We start from the raw sequence: 15,526 nt of genomic DNA on the forward strand, positions 1-15,526 counted from the left end.
AAGAAATTACACAAAATAATTAAAGGCTCCAGCTCACACAAAGTGTCCAAGACCCTCTTAGCAATGTACTCCATTGACCACTGTCTTCCAACCAAGTCAGACCTCAGGTGCTCCCAAAAATTCCACAGAATCAACTGATTCGGCTTACAGGTATACTTCTGTTTATCTGGACGCCTTTCAGCAGGAACAGTATCCATGGCGACAAGAGCCTGGCAGTTGGCATAGAAAGGGGCGGCTGGAGCAGCAGTTTTCCCAAGGAAACAGCCCATCCTATTTACTGCTCAGAGGTCTGCAATCAGAAAGCTTACTTCCTCAATGGGCCACATCGATGCAAGACTTACCAGGTCACATGAAAAGCATGTCGGCATCCATGCTTGTTGCAAGTCATACAGGCACCCGTGGCAGCTTTACTTTCTCTGCCTTGTTCTTCACAAATGTAGCAAGTCTGAAAAGGAAAGATTAGGAATTCAGATGTGGATTAAAATACAGTCGTGTAGAGTGCAAAATGAAGGCTTCATTGACAAGCTCCTATGAGTCATCTCAATCCAGTGATTTGATCAAAAGTGAGGCACACACCTAATACATTGCTTTTCTGACAATAACATGATGTTAGCTCTTGTATCCAATGGAGAGATTTTGCTCAAAAGCAATTGGCTTCTTGTAATTCACAATATTACAAAATATATCATTGTTATTCACAGATTCATTCTTTAGTTAAAATGTCTAAAAACTCACACGAGTCTAACCTCTGAAATTGTTCAAAATGTTTTCAGGAAGGCCTAATGTATAAACCTGTTAAAAAGTTGAAGTCGAAACTTTGCCCCCACTGCAGTACTTTCCCTATGTATCCACATCAGTACTGTGTGTAAAGAAAAACTGTCCACTCATGGATTTGACACTCCCTTCAACACTCCAGCTGCACTGCACGTGCACAAACTGGAAGAGATATTCTGGGCCACATCTCCCGAGTTGCTTAGCTAGTGCCAAAATGATCCAAATGCCACATACAGCTTCAAACACAAGGCTCCCCAAATGCATTACTCTGACTGCTTAGACCCTTAATGCTACCTTATTTGTGTGTTCAGTGCCCAGGTAAAAGGATAAAAAAGGCTAAACAAATGCCTCATATGTGGTCTGAACAACACAGATGTTTTCAAGAAAGAGCCACCTACTTCATGTCAAGCGGCTGCCAACTTACCCTAACTTAAATGTACCAAAGTGCTCCTCTCATCAAGCAGCAGACACCACTTTGTAAACAGAGTGGCTTGTCAAAGTCAGCTTCACCTTTTAGGCTTGGCTATGTAAAGCCCCCATCACATTAAACCATTTTTCCAGCGAGTTTCTGTGGCAGACTTCATTAATATAATCTTAGCATGCCAGAGACAGTCACAGCACGCTCTCATGACTGCCACTCCTGTGTTCTTTAACCCACCCAGTGACTCAGTCCAACTAGACTAACTTGACACTCAAACAGGTTTGATTTTGCTTAAAGTTAAAGGTGCAGGCCCATGTGCACATGAGATCAAACAACAAGCCCTCACTCACCCACAAGTGTCAGCCATTTATTAAAGTACCTCAATCACTGCAGTAAACAATATTATGCCTTTTTGTGGAATACAATATAAAATATATGAATACAGTAATGACAGCTTTAAAATACTGCTACATCCATCAAGTAGTTAATAAACTATCATTTACATGAACAACTACTGGCATTCATAAAAATCAAAATACAATGCAAGAAATGAATTTGAATATGTAGTAGCGATGGTAATACCCTTTTTGGGGGTTTATAATCCTGGGGGATTGGTTTCAGGAATGACACCACAACAAACTACCTGATTTGTCTTTGCATATGCACATTCTAAATTTAATCTCAGACATTTTCTATGCTTTATCTGAAATTACTGCTTAAAACCAACACTAACTATAAAAATTCAAACATTTATACACATATTATATATACACACACATATACAAATACACACACACACATATATATATATATATATATATATATATATATATATATATATATATATATATATATACTAGCTGTCCCCATGTAGTAATTAAACAGGACAAACTGTAAAAACCAATTAAAAAAAATGTAACAATTTGTATTGAGAAGAATTTATATTAAAAGCTTTTGTATCTGAGGGCCTCTTGATTTATAACATTTTTGGTTTTGCTGTCAGGGACAAGAATGAAGCTGTGATCTCTTTGCCAAAAATCTAAAAAGTTGGCATAGTATCTCTGGCCAAACAGAAGGTAGGTGCACTCCAACGTCAAACACTGCCACAGTGTCTGATCGTGTTCAGCTCTGATGGGAAAATGTCCCCCGCGTGGTGAGAAGAGCACGTGGCCATGACATCTCTGGCAATGAGCAGCTACCCTCTAAAACACACGTACCTCTGATCTCTCTCTCTCTCTCTCTTTTAAAAAAGTTAGATGATAATCATCTACAGGTTGTTAGAGTATGTCAGTGAACAAACAGGTATCGCTAGGTAAGAGGAGGCAACACGTGACAAGAGGTAGAGCGATTTGAACAGAGGCTGGCACGTGAATGAGGAGGGCCTTGCCCAGCTCCCCACTCCCTCGGGCTGAAAGTCTGTTTCTCAGATTTGTGTGAATGAATCGGTGCCGCAACTATAATACTTAGCAAAATGAGAGAAGTTGCAAAATCAACTGGAATGTAAAAGCAAATTCTAAACAAATTAAAAAAAAAAATTATCTAAATCCGTTAAGTAGTTTTCTTGTGAAAATTGGACAGACATCGGATAGATAGATAGATATTAGAGAGAGAGAGAGAGAGAGAGAGGGGTGTGTGTGAGTGCTGAACAATTGGTGACTTCCAAGATAATTCACGATATTCCATTTAAACAAACCCTTTAAAGCTGTTCTTGTAACAATGTGCTTTTAAATTCTGCTTTGCCATTGAGCCAACTTGTTAGGTTTCTAACATTTGCAATTGTAAGATTTCTAGTTGGTTAAAAATACTGCCAAAGAGGAAAATTTAATGGATGAGTCAAATTAATTCACATTTCTGATGTCAGAAACTTGTGGTGCTTTAACATCCCAAATTTAAATCGGTCACCTCCTTTTAAAAAAAACAAAAAAAAAAAACACACATTTTTCCAAAATGTAAAGTTTCCTGAGTGACGTCAAATTTGTCAGTTTTACACAAGTCTCCTGTACAACAGCTATTGTTTTGTGGTTTTCAAGGTTTCTTACATAAGTAGCCACCACAGTACAACAAAGACACAGCAGTACTTGAAGCTGTGTAGAGGAGAACAACCATCTCAGGACTGAAGGACATGTCCTACTCTGATAGACTCCGAGAATAAAATCTGTTTAGATTCAAGCAGCGGAGACCAAATCAAGGTATTTAAAGTATTTAAAAGCATTGATAAAGTAAATCCAGCAGAATTCTTTCAGCTTAATGTTGAATTGCAGACTTGAGGACATCAGTGGAAATTAAAGGGAAGACACACTGGGATAAAAAAAACACTCAATTTGTGTTGTAGGTCTCAGGGGAAGGAATTCAGTTTAGCCATGGAGGACTCCTGCAGTGTGGACCTTCTAAACACTGCTGACCGAATCATTCCTTGTTCTGCATTGGTGGAGAAATTTAAATTTAGCCACTACACATACAAACAGCATTCCATACTCGCACAAAACCAAACAGATGTTTTGAATCCAAAAAAATAACTGAGCTATTAAAGACTGTGTATGCTGCCATGTATAGCTTGACATGAATGTTCAGTGCGATGACTGAGATAAGAGGTGGAACAATTAACAGAGCACAAACAAGGAGCAAGCCAGTGCTTTACCTCCATCTGGATTTAATAGAACACATTGCTTTCTCTATGCTTGTCTCCAAACCATGGGGAAAGTTAAATACATTCCACATGATTAAGTATACAACGAATACAGACAGGGTTTGAAATTTTTCTGGTTCAATCACTGGACAACAATTAGAGAAACAATAAGAAGGGGCAGACTACAAGCCCATGAGGAACAAAACAACCTGGAAAAAATCAACAGTTTCCTGCCCCAACATCTTTCCTGTTGGAACTTTCCTTTATATTCAACAAAGCTGTGGTCAGCCTTTCGTGTTTAAAATAATACCAACACCCAATCATCTGCACACTGAATGAGGCCGATATAGTCCTGTCCTTGTCCTGTCTATTTTTCTGGTTGATGTGTGGAAGTGCACAGTTACCACACGTTCTATCGCACCACTTCCTGCATAATGCGCCTCTCGGAAGCCACATTTAACGGCTTACTCAGCTGCTTTAACTGGAAGACAGTTTAGGAGGAAAAACGTGAGATGAACTTCCACATTCCTCATATGATAACAGAGTTGAAAAAGGCATGGCAGGCTATCAAGCAACGTTTCTTTTTCATTCCTGTGTTGCTGTGGCCAAAACCTCTGCAGCTGTGTACCGAAATTGAGATTATATTAAAACGTACACACTTCCTGTGGCTCCTCCACTGTAACCTGGCACAGTTTAAAAACTGCTGCAGACATTTCAAAGTTTCGCTGGTATTTATAGCAGACGAACAGAGAAAAGAAAATGCAATTCTATAGTTAAAAAAAAATAATCACCATGAATTTTGGGAAACGAATATTGCTTCTCAATTGCTGCTTGCCTCTAAGGTATATAATCTAGTAATGTTCTGAGATTTTTCACTTTCCAAATCCAGACAGTGTGCAGAAGGGATTATGAAGACTAATAGGATGTTAGGCTATGTAGCACTCAGGAGTGTAGCGTACAAGTCAATGGAGGTCCTATTTAAGCTATACACAGCCCTAGTGAGGCCTCATCTGGAGTAATGTGTGCAGTTTTGGACTCTGACGGTAAGAAGCCTTGTGGAGCAACTGAAGGAGCTGAACAAGATTAAGAGTTGACCTGATTGAAATGTTTAAGATTAGGTACATTCACATGCGCCTAATAACCCGGTAATTCACAAGAACCTGGTTTCTAAAATGCCATGTAAACCCTTTTTTCGTTTATAGGAACCAGGTAATTGGCCTCTGTGAGACCTGATTGACAGAGACCAAGTTTCTCATGAATAACCCAATTATTTGACCATGTAAACCCTTAACCTGGTATCTATTAAACATTTTGTAGTATGTTGCTCTCTGTCAGACTGCACATGTATTTGCTTTGCTCATACTATCAGTAGCCACAATTAGAAGAATCCACAAAACAAGCTTCCGGAGGTAAATGTTGCATTAAGTCCTTGTCCGGGACGATAATATTTCAGAACTTTTTTAACTGTATGTTAATGAGATGAATATGCAGTGCTAAACTCAGCAACACAACCTAGGGAGCAGTGTGTTATGTAGTCAGATTAATTTTAAAGTAAGGGGTAAACTAATGCAGCACTTATCTTACTGCAGTAAAAATACCTGAACTACTATTATTCCAGCAGCACGGGGTGTAAGAGAAGGACCACACATACCAGTATGTCTGTTCTTTACAAGGGTCCAATCACAAAGCCTAACACAAAAGTGTGAAACATGCAATCCAGTAGTAGAAACCTATAAATAAAGTGTTAATTTGACTAAACATATTCATAAAACACATGAAAATTACCACCGGCGTCAATGATATTTTAGGATTCATGGCTGCAGATGATCTTTAACACTTTTTTTTTTAAAATTAAGTTTAATGATGCAGCAGCATTTTGACAAAGGAGAATTGCAGAAGATTACATGGATTTTACGAAATCAGGTTTTAGCAGTATGTGTCTGTGCATGTAAACAACTATGATGAAGGGAATTAGTAAAGAGGCATGCAAAACTTTGAGTCCCCTTGCTTAAAATGCTTGTTACTGTGAAATTTTAAATAAGCAGATGAACTGACCACCAAAAGGTATAAAATTAAAGATGACACATTTATTCTAAGCATTTTATGTAAGAATAATGTACTGATTTTATTTTTTACAATTGTACAGTGAAAAAGGGAGCACCATGCAAAGGTGAGGTCTCAGGTAACCTTTCCCAAGGTGATGTCAGACTTTCATTAGCCCATTAGGGCTATGGCTCATTCACAGTCATTGTGAGGAAACCACAGGTGATGCAAATGACAAAGCTGTATAAATTCTCTGACTCCTCAAACCTTGTAGCAACAAACAGCCATGGGCTCCTCTAAGCAGCTGCCCAGCAGTCTGAACAATTAAAAAATTAATGCTCACAAAGCAGGAGAAGGATACAAGTAGAAAGCAGAGAGTTTTCAGGTCACTGTTTCCATAGTTCAGGGGTGTCAAACTCCAGGCCTGGAAGGCCATAGTGGCTGCAGGTTTTTATTCTAACCCTTTTCCTAATCAGTTTCCAGTTTTCACTGCTAATTAACTCCTTTTCCCTTCATTTTAATAGCCCTGTTTTTAAGGATTCAGTGTTCTTAATTGATTTGTTGCTTCATTAAATGGCAGCCAAACAGAATTGAGATGTGAAACGAGCCAACCGATGACAAGCTAAATTGGAATGTCAAACTCCAGCCAATTTCACTCCAACCAGTTTCTTAATGAGAAGTCAATTCTTGCTGTTAACTAAACTCATTATTTAATTCCATGGCTCGTTGCTGCTCTCATTCTGCCACAGCAGACATTTCCAAAACTGTTGATTTTCTGTTTTTCCTAAGAAAACACCATCAATATATTTTGGAAACCTGAGAGATCCACCTTACTGAGAACTTCAACTTTCTTTATTTTCAGATATTGTGTGATGGGCACCGGTGAGCTGGTCCTGTGGCAGCTTATTTTGTGTCTCATTATTGTTTGGCGGCTCATTATGGAAAAAGAAACAACTAAGGGGCCTGAGTCAAGTTAATTAAAATTAAGGCAAAAGAAGGTAATTAGAAGCAAAAAATGGTCATTAAGAAGGTGGTCAGAATGAAAACCTGCAGCCACTGCGGCCCTCCAGGACTGGAGTTTGACACCTGTGCCTTAGTTCATAATGTCATTAACAAATGGCAGTGGTAAAGTTGACGTTTAGAACAGGGGTGTCAAATTCCAGGCCTTGGCCACAGTGGCTGCAGGTTTTCATTTTAACCCTTTTCCTAATCAGTAACCAGTTTTCACTGTTAATTTCTTTTTTCTTCATTGTAGTAGCCCTATTTCTAAGGATTCAGTCCTTTGAATTATTTTCTTCATTAAATGACAGCCAAACAGAAATGAGATGTGAAACGAGCCAACAGATGACAAGCTAAATTGACCGCCAGCTGTGACCCGAGAGATCAACTTTACCGAAACCATCACCTTTCTTTTATTTTCAGATATTGTGTGATGGGCACAGGTGAGCTGGTCATTTGGTGGCTTGTTTTGTGTCTCATTATTGTTTTTCTGCTAATTAAGGAAGAAGAAAAAACTAAGGGGCCAGTGCAAGTTAATTAAAACTAAAGATAAAGAAGTTAATTAGCAGCAAAAACTGGTCACTAATAAAGAAGATGGTTAGAACGAAAACCTGCCGCCACTGCAGCCCTCCAGGACTGGAGTTTGACATTCCTGGTCTAGAAGACCAAGAAAACTTTATTTAACTCACTTAAACTATTCACAGTACAAGACATTTTAAGCAAGGGGAATCAAACTTTTGCATGTCACTGTACTGTGGAATCCATCCACTACATTACAATGAATTTCTCAGGAAGAGCATGAGGACATCATTGAAAGTTTAAGAATACATTTCATTCAAATACGATATGCAGAAAACAACAGGCACATGGAGTAAGCAACCACGTAATGTGGTGGACAGCAGGATTTCGTGGACTTTCAAAACTCACCTCAATGTTATTTCAGAGAAATTACATGAACAAGATTATGTGCTTAATGGGCTGAATGGTGTTTTAACTGTCATCATGTCCAGCAAAATGCTAATCAATTTGCGGCCAACTGTCTGACGCCATCATTAGTAAACGTAACAACCTTAACTCAAAAATGTGGTCTTCCCTACCTGAAAAACCTTGGAACATTACAAGATCATACATTAAACCAACAACAATTGATCAATAACAACAATTAAAAATCTATGCAAGATCGTTTCCTCCATGTCACACAGACAGTTTGGCCTTTCAGCTAAAAACTATGTCACTCATCAAGATTTTGGAGCATTTATTAGTCATGCTCCCCATGACCGCCAGTTGTGTAGTCCGACATCTCAGCAGACTTGGGCCAACCACTCTGATATTGTCTTTAGTGGTAGGGGATGGGGCTCTGCGTGCACGAGAATTGACAACCAACAAGCAATCAGCTGAAAGTACAGTACAATAAATGCACTAAAGCAACAAGGAAAAGGAAATGCAGGCGTTTTGGACGTCAAACAAACAGACTAAACTCACCATACCTAGAAAGAATATGTAAAGCACTAACGTGGTCAGGCAGCATGTTATTGCCGGTCCAAAAAAAACAAAAAACTTTAAACTTGCAATATTTTAAAAATCTGAAAAGTCTGCAGGAAAGACACTATAGAGCTATGTAGTTTGTCATTCCCTAGTACAGTATTCCTAGTTGTGCAACTTGACTTTCTTGTGCAAAAAGAACAGCAACTGCATTTATGAAGTTTGATGTCGTCCTTTGACTAGACGTAACATGTTGTTGGCTTAAGATGCTGCCAGTTAAAGCTCCCTGCCCCGTACTGTGGCCTTCAGCCTGTTTCTTACAGATAACAACGTTCCCAAAGAAGAAATGCAATGAAAAGTGTAATTTGGTAGTGGCTTAAAAGTTCGTTTCAATGTGAATTTACAATAACATGTAAAGGTACAACTTACTCAAAATTTTAAATTTCCCTACTAAGGATGGCAGGAATCCATACATTTAAATTGGACATTAATGTTTACAAGCAATGGCAGGTAAAAACCATACGTTGACCTGAATGTTGAAATGTCCATGCAACACCTTCAAATGTCCACTTGTCAGAAAGCACAAACCCCAGCAAAGCCATTCATGTCTATAACAATTTAATCTGTGACATTTTTGATTTTTTTTATCACCATGATGGTTGTATGGCACTAGCACACATACAGAAATTAAATGAAAAACACTGACTGGAGTTGTAACGGGGGCATGAAAAACTGATAGCAGATGAGTATTTTGATCATTTCTTCCAAACTCAGACACCAGATGGCCGCAGCGGCTGCAGGTTTTCATTCACCCATTGCATGGCTTTCAATTAACTTGATTTTTTTTAGAGATTGAAGAAATGTTGGCTTATTTTTGATAAATAAAAACATTCAGGATCTACCTGTATTTGAGAATTGACTTTTCACTTTTTAGGAGTCGGTGAGGGATAAATGCACGTTAGTTATGTTCCAATGTGGAAAACTGTAGAACTGAAAATAGGGCCACTTACCTTTACAAAACTACATTGTGTGCAGCATGTTTTATGATATTATTGTTAAATTTAGGGTTGCAACACCAAGATAAATTCACGTCAGATATGTAGCGAGATAATGAGGTTTCACTCAAGTGTTCAACCTTTTTACTTATAACTGGGAACAACAAGAAGATGTACAGTAAAACCAATTTCACTCAAAGATCCCCATTAAACTACTCTGTCATGCTGAACATTTTAAAACTCAAAAAATTGATTGTTTTATGGTGGACGGAGTGCAGCTCACCCAATATTAGTGAATGTTGCTTATTGCCTCATATTCTCCAACGGTTTTTGTTCCCCATCTACCAGTCAGAGTGGTAAAGTTCACTGGACCTCTGGCGTTATCTTTGGTGCATGCCCTGCCAAACAGTAAATGATGTAGAACTAACCATATCAAATGAACTTGAGCTTTCCAACTGTTTCTCTTTACTGCCACGCGACCTACATTCCTCAATTTTTCCAAAATGTTGAGCTGGAGGTTATTTAATTAAAATGATTTGCACTTAATGTGAAGAGACCATCTGCTCTAACTGTTGAAAGAGAAATGTCATCCACATTTACAAGTAAAACCAACACATCTAAAAAACAACTGGTCTTCAAACCTGCTCAGTCTCTTCCTCAGGACAGTAGTGACACACAGTCATAGCAAATGCCGGGAACTATGTTGCCTAAAGAACAGTGTAAAGCATTTCTAGCTGCATCAATGAACATCAATAGGGATTAGGAATAAACCAAAGAGCACCCAACCTGTAACCATAAACAACTCCCAAGTACAAGAATGACATTCCTGTTAGTTGACATTGGCCGACTTCTTTTGTTGCACGTGTTTATTTAGATGATGTCTTTATGCAGCACAATGTCTAAATAATGACTCTACATAGCACAGGTTTCTCCATTATTTTGACAGAGCATGTAATGGCAAGTTTAGAGATTTGAGCACACTCCGTGTGAATCAGTGGTGGGTACTGACAATATCTTCTTTTTATTTTTACATGGTGTCTTACCACTAAAAATAATGGAGAAATGTGTGCTATATACAGTAATCACTTTGAAATTGTGGATATTAAACACCTGCAAAATTCTCTTTACTAGAAATTTACAAAAAAAAAGCATAGCTGTGTTTTTACAATACAAGGAATGGCATACTCAGTCATCCAGGCAAGTCTTCTGTGGACGATTCAGCAACCTGCTAGTTTGCATTGTAGTTTCAGACAATAACAGGACATACTACCAGCATTAATGGCAAAAGGAAACAAGCAATAACAATCTGTGCTAGGTTTGTATTTTTTTTCCTTCTTAACATACCTTATTATAGCGCTCGTGAGGAACGGATTGCAACACAATTGGCTCCATCGTAGCCACATTAGCAAACTGCACTTCAGGAATATACAATGCACATACCACATGGGCCCAACCTACAAAACAATAAACAGATCAGATAAGTTAATGCTGTAACAGAAATATGATGCACACCACAGGAGTGGTCAACTGCTGTCAAAGTGGATGGTCCATCACGGTATCTTGTAATTCTAACTACTACAGCACACAGTTTTGCTAAGAAAAATAAATCTGAATTTTCATACTGCAAAGCCTGTGATATGATGGGAGAGTACAGACTTAAACAAGAACAAGGTTCATGTCTCTACATGGTGTCACACCAAGAGCTAATTAAAGGGTCTATGGAAAAGTCTGGGCAAGCCTGGTCAATGCCACTAACTAGTGCTGAGCAGTATGACCAAAATTCGATATCGCGGTATTTCTCAAAATTATACCGGTTTCACAGTATTCAACTGTATATTTTTCCCAGGCATGAGTGAATGTTAACCACATTTTCTACTGCAATTACTGCAGTAGCCTGGCTAAGAATAACCTCTTCCACTGTCATGAGAATTGTACAAAAAAAAAAAAAGCATTTTAAAGTGCACATAAGTATTAATACAGGTTTGCATGGCCCCATAAAGAGAAGGAATCACATTGCATGACAGTTGCAGTCAAAATATAGGAACCTTTTTATTGAACAAATTTTGTAAACAACTTAAACTATAATTTTAACAACATATTTTCAACCATCCACTGAGGCATTTAGACTTCACAAAATATCCAGAGGTGCTTGTGAAAAGTGGTAGTGCACTGAACAGGTCTTAGAAAAGGAATAAATAGTAAATATTTTTGTAAACCAACTACACTTTCTGTTAATGTTAACAATCTCTGTCCACTGACATGTTAAAGTGACTTTTTAAATAACTTTACCATCATTAAACTGCATAATATTTAAACTAATAAATAATAACAATAAAATAAATAGTGCAACTTCCTGTAATAATACTATTACTTTAAGACTTCAAGCCCACGTGCATTACAAAGTATTCACCAAATAAACATAAAATAAAACAAGAACAACTTGGTGATGACATCTTTACCAACTGAACCATCATTAAGGCAATTTGCATTAATATGGACCTTGCTTGAAGCTAAGCTACTGTATATACATAAATAATAAAACTGAAACTTGCATTTCTAATGATATTTGTGGTATAGTTTTTAAATCCAGTTCGCCATGTCCATCTCCGTGGGCGCGACTGCACAACTATGGGGAGTTGATGAGGTGATTGTGGTGAGTTGCACCTGCATGTGCGGATGCGATCGTTCTCAATTACTTCATTGGCTTCCGGCGGCGTGTGATTATGGAGACGTATATTTATGGGCTGGCAGGATAGGGGGAAGGAATAAAGAAAAGATAGAACAGAACGAGGTTAAAGAAGGGAAAAGGCAGTCATGGGAGACAATCCAGACAACAGAAAGGAGAAGGCAGCACGAGACGGGGCTCTGTGAGAGAGCGCAGGCTGAGGCGCTATAGGGGCTGGTTCGTCCTACTGACTAAGCGCGTAGAGTGGGGCGAGCAAAATGCAAGACAACCCAATGGATCGACTGAGTGAGTGCAAAGGAAGACGGGAGGTGTGCCAACCTCGGATGGTCTGGCTGCGCAGTGTTCAGCAGAAAGGAGTTCGTGCTGCAGAGGCTCAGACCGCTACGCCAGTGGTGGGTGAGCCGGGGAGACAGAAGGTGGTGGGCTGCGATCAGGTGAAGAGAGAGACTGCATTTTAACCTCTATTTTAATGGATTTATTTATTATGGATTTTATTCCCACATTTCACTGGTTTTAAGGATTTGCTATTTATTTGTGTACTGTAATTTTTTGAACACTACACAATGGCCACTTTTGGTTTTACTTTTGACTGTTTTTAACAAAAGCAATTGAGCACTTTCCACCAATCCCTGGCTTCAATGAGATTTGTCAGCTCTCTCACGGTCATAACTATCGACAGTGTTGGTTCAACAGACTCCCATGTGTGAAGAGAGAGTCTGTAGGGGACAGGCATTGTCACACTATTACACAGTACCCAGGTACATTACACAGTATGGGGAAAAATAAATAAATAAAACCAGTCCAACTTGGCTTGCAGTATTATCCAGTATTACAGAAACAGTATTCACACATTTGAACATAATGATCCACATCTGACCTTTTAAAACCAAAGTATCTCCAGACAACAGACACGGCTCCTTTTTTCGGCAACAGTTCATCTGTGTCATCACGTTCAACTTTATCGTCTGCTACCGCTTCAGTTCCGGAATGTTCTCTGCCCATTTTCACCACTCAATACCTCCACTAACACATGTAACTCTGCTGCATGTGTGTTTAGCGGTGCAGCAGTGAAAAAGGTTCCCCTTAAACAGTTTCCCGCTGCACCACATTCCGAATGTTGTTTAGGCTACTTAAAAATCCATATCATAACAAAAAATCCATATCATAACAAAAATAAAAAACGGTTTTTGGTATGAACCGGTATACCGCCCAGCACTACCACTAAGAACAAAAAGCATCGGCAGGGTACAAACTCAAATATGAAATAATTCTATCTATCTGTGCTGTGCTAATTGACAACGACTAATCATTTACAGCATTTTATTAATTTTATAGTAATTTTATTGCACTCCATACAAAGCAATCACGTTTTTACAAAAAGATCATTTACAGCATTTAAAAAGACAAGAAAAAGAAAACCTAATATCAAAAGAATGGGCACTCTTCCAGATTCTCAGGATGTCTGAATTTGAGCAACTCTATGATTCTTAAACCAATTCACGTGAAGGCAATTCCAGCATTGCTTAACTGACCCTTCTAAACCTTTTAAATATCATTTCTTGTGCGTGGTAACCAAATTGCCGACTGCGTAACTGAAAATAAAGCTACTTGACAAACAGAGGACAAGTTATAAAAGATTTCTAAAGGCTTCTGAATGGCATTGAAACTATCAGAAAGAAAACTAAACTGAGGCTAAAGGGAGCTTATGAAGCCAAGAAAAGATCTTAAAGGCTCCAAAGTAACCGGTCAGATGCAGTGGATTCACAAAGTCCTCAGATCCCTTCACTTTCTGTACACTTGGTGTTGTAGATTTAATTCTAAACGAATACATTTGCCATTTTGCTCATCAATCTACACTCAGAAAGGTTTAAATGTATTACAAAATTCAAAATGGAACCCTCACATTTACAGAAGTTTTAGAAGAACTTTGTAGAAGCTCTTTGGCAGCAATTAAAGTTTTGAGTCTTACCCAAGATGTTGCTATAAACTTTGCTGTATATGTATTGCTTCTAAATCAACCATTAGGCACCATCTTGACAAGAAGTGTTCCATGAAAGAAGCGCCTTAAGAACAAGCTTCAAAACTTACCACCTGAAGCTTGCCAAGCATCAGTGGATCTACAAATATAATTGTGTGCTGTGTTTAAATGAGACAAAACCTGACAACCGATGAAACAAAAAAAAAACCTTTAAGATCAGGCACACCACAAAACACACACCCACTGTGAAATAAGATGGTGGACCATTGACACTTTGGGGCTGGGTTTCTTCCTTGGACCTAGGAGTTCTTGTGAATGTCAACAGAAAAATGAATTTCACTACATACCAAGATATCGGAACTGGAAAAATCAAACAGATAATGAAAAAACACACATCAAAATCAACACAGAAATGGTGGAAAGAGCACAATCAAAGGTTTGCCATCGTCCGCTCAGCCTCCAGATTTACACCCAGCTGAAAACCTGAGATGACGATCAAAGAGGCAAACCTAAGAATTAAAGAATGGCAAATGCTCTGTAGAAGACAGGGCCAGAATCCCTCTTACCAGTGTCCACAACCTAGTGGAGCATTGCAGAAAGGCTCTGTGCCAGGTGAAGTTTCACCAAGTACATTAATCATGGGAATGGAAAGATTTTAAGTGAAAAAACTAATTACAGAAAGGTTTTTATTGGTGGGGGACTGGGGAACAACACTAAAATAAAAGAGAAATGTAAAACTGTTTTATGACAACTCTTTTATTGTTAGCCATGCCAAGAGCTCAAGTGTGTGCATGACAGGAGGTTAGGGTTTGTTATAACAGCTCTATTTTGCTTCAGCCTCTTTAAGTCCTCATTTCCCCTTGAACATTCCTGCTTTATTTTCTTATTAATTATCAATCCATACATTTGTTTAAACCCAAAACCTCACTCACTACATGTGTGGTACATCCTATATATTAATTTGAAATTCATTTTCATGAAGGGTGCCAAACAAGTTAGAAGTTGACCTCAAAGGGTTGATCTACCAGAAGGTGTGCCAACTCCTATTTATTTAGCAATTCAGCGATGCCTGCACTGTCAATGTACACTTGTCCTTCTAAGCAACATTCATGGGCTTGTCAGAGGGTCACTAAAGAAAGGTCTGAAGTGTTATATTAATGGACACAAAATATGTAAACACAAAAGAAAATTTGGGTTCAGAAGGAGAAAATGTACATTAAACTCTCACACCCCCAACCACAACACAGTCCATATGCTACAATTCAGTCAGCTTACCAGTTTGTCGTCGCCACCACCACCATTGCTCCAGTTAGTGCAGAGGACTTGCACTCCAAAGCTATCTACTTGTTAAAATGGACAGAATTTTCATTTGACTGCCCATATAAACTCAAAGGTTTTAGAAACAGATACATTGGCTTTCAAAAACATAGTGCACTCCACCCCGATATTTATTAAGAACCACAGGGTTACATGCATAGAAATGTAAAACGGACTGTGGCAACAAAACTTAGGGGTGATAAGC

The 15,526-nt window shown here is 38.5% G+C and overlaps 1 protein-coding gene across 9 annotated transcripts in view; it reads right to left on the reverse strand.

Moving 5' to 3' along the window:
- mllt10 (MLLT10 histone lysine methyltransferase DOT1L cofactor) overlaps window positions 1–15,526 on the reverse strand; it is a 182,176-nt gene that overhangs the window by 66,910 nt on the left and 99,740 nt on the right. For 6 of the 9 annotated variants that reach the window (XM_039754252.1, XM_039754251.1, XM_039754253.1 and 3 more), the window contains 2 exons: window positions 10,685–10,794; window positions 342–445 (listed from right to left, as the gene is read on the reverse strand). In XM_039754252.1, the coding sequence (XP_039610186.1) occupies window positions 342–445; window positions 10,685–10,794 (214 nt within the window). The remainder of the gene's footprint in view (window positions 1–341; window positions 446–10,684; window positions 10,795–15,526) is intronic. The other 3 variants (XM_039754258.1, XM_039754259.1, XM_039754257.1) reach the window with 1 other exon arrangement.

The sequence above is a fragment of the Polypterus senegalus genome, chromosome 5 (assembly GCF_016835505.1).
Source record: "Polypterus senegalus isolate Bchr_013 chromosome 5, ASM1683550v1, whole genome shotgun sequence".
NCBI lineage: Eukaryota > Metazoa > Chordata > Cladistia > Polypteriformes > Polypteridae > Polypterus > Polypterus senegalus.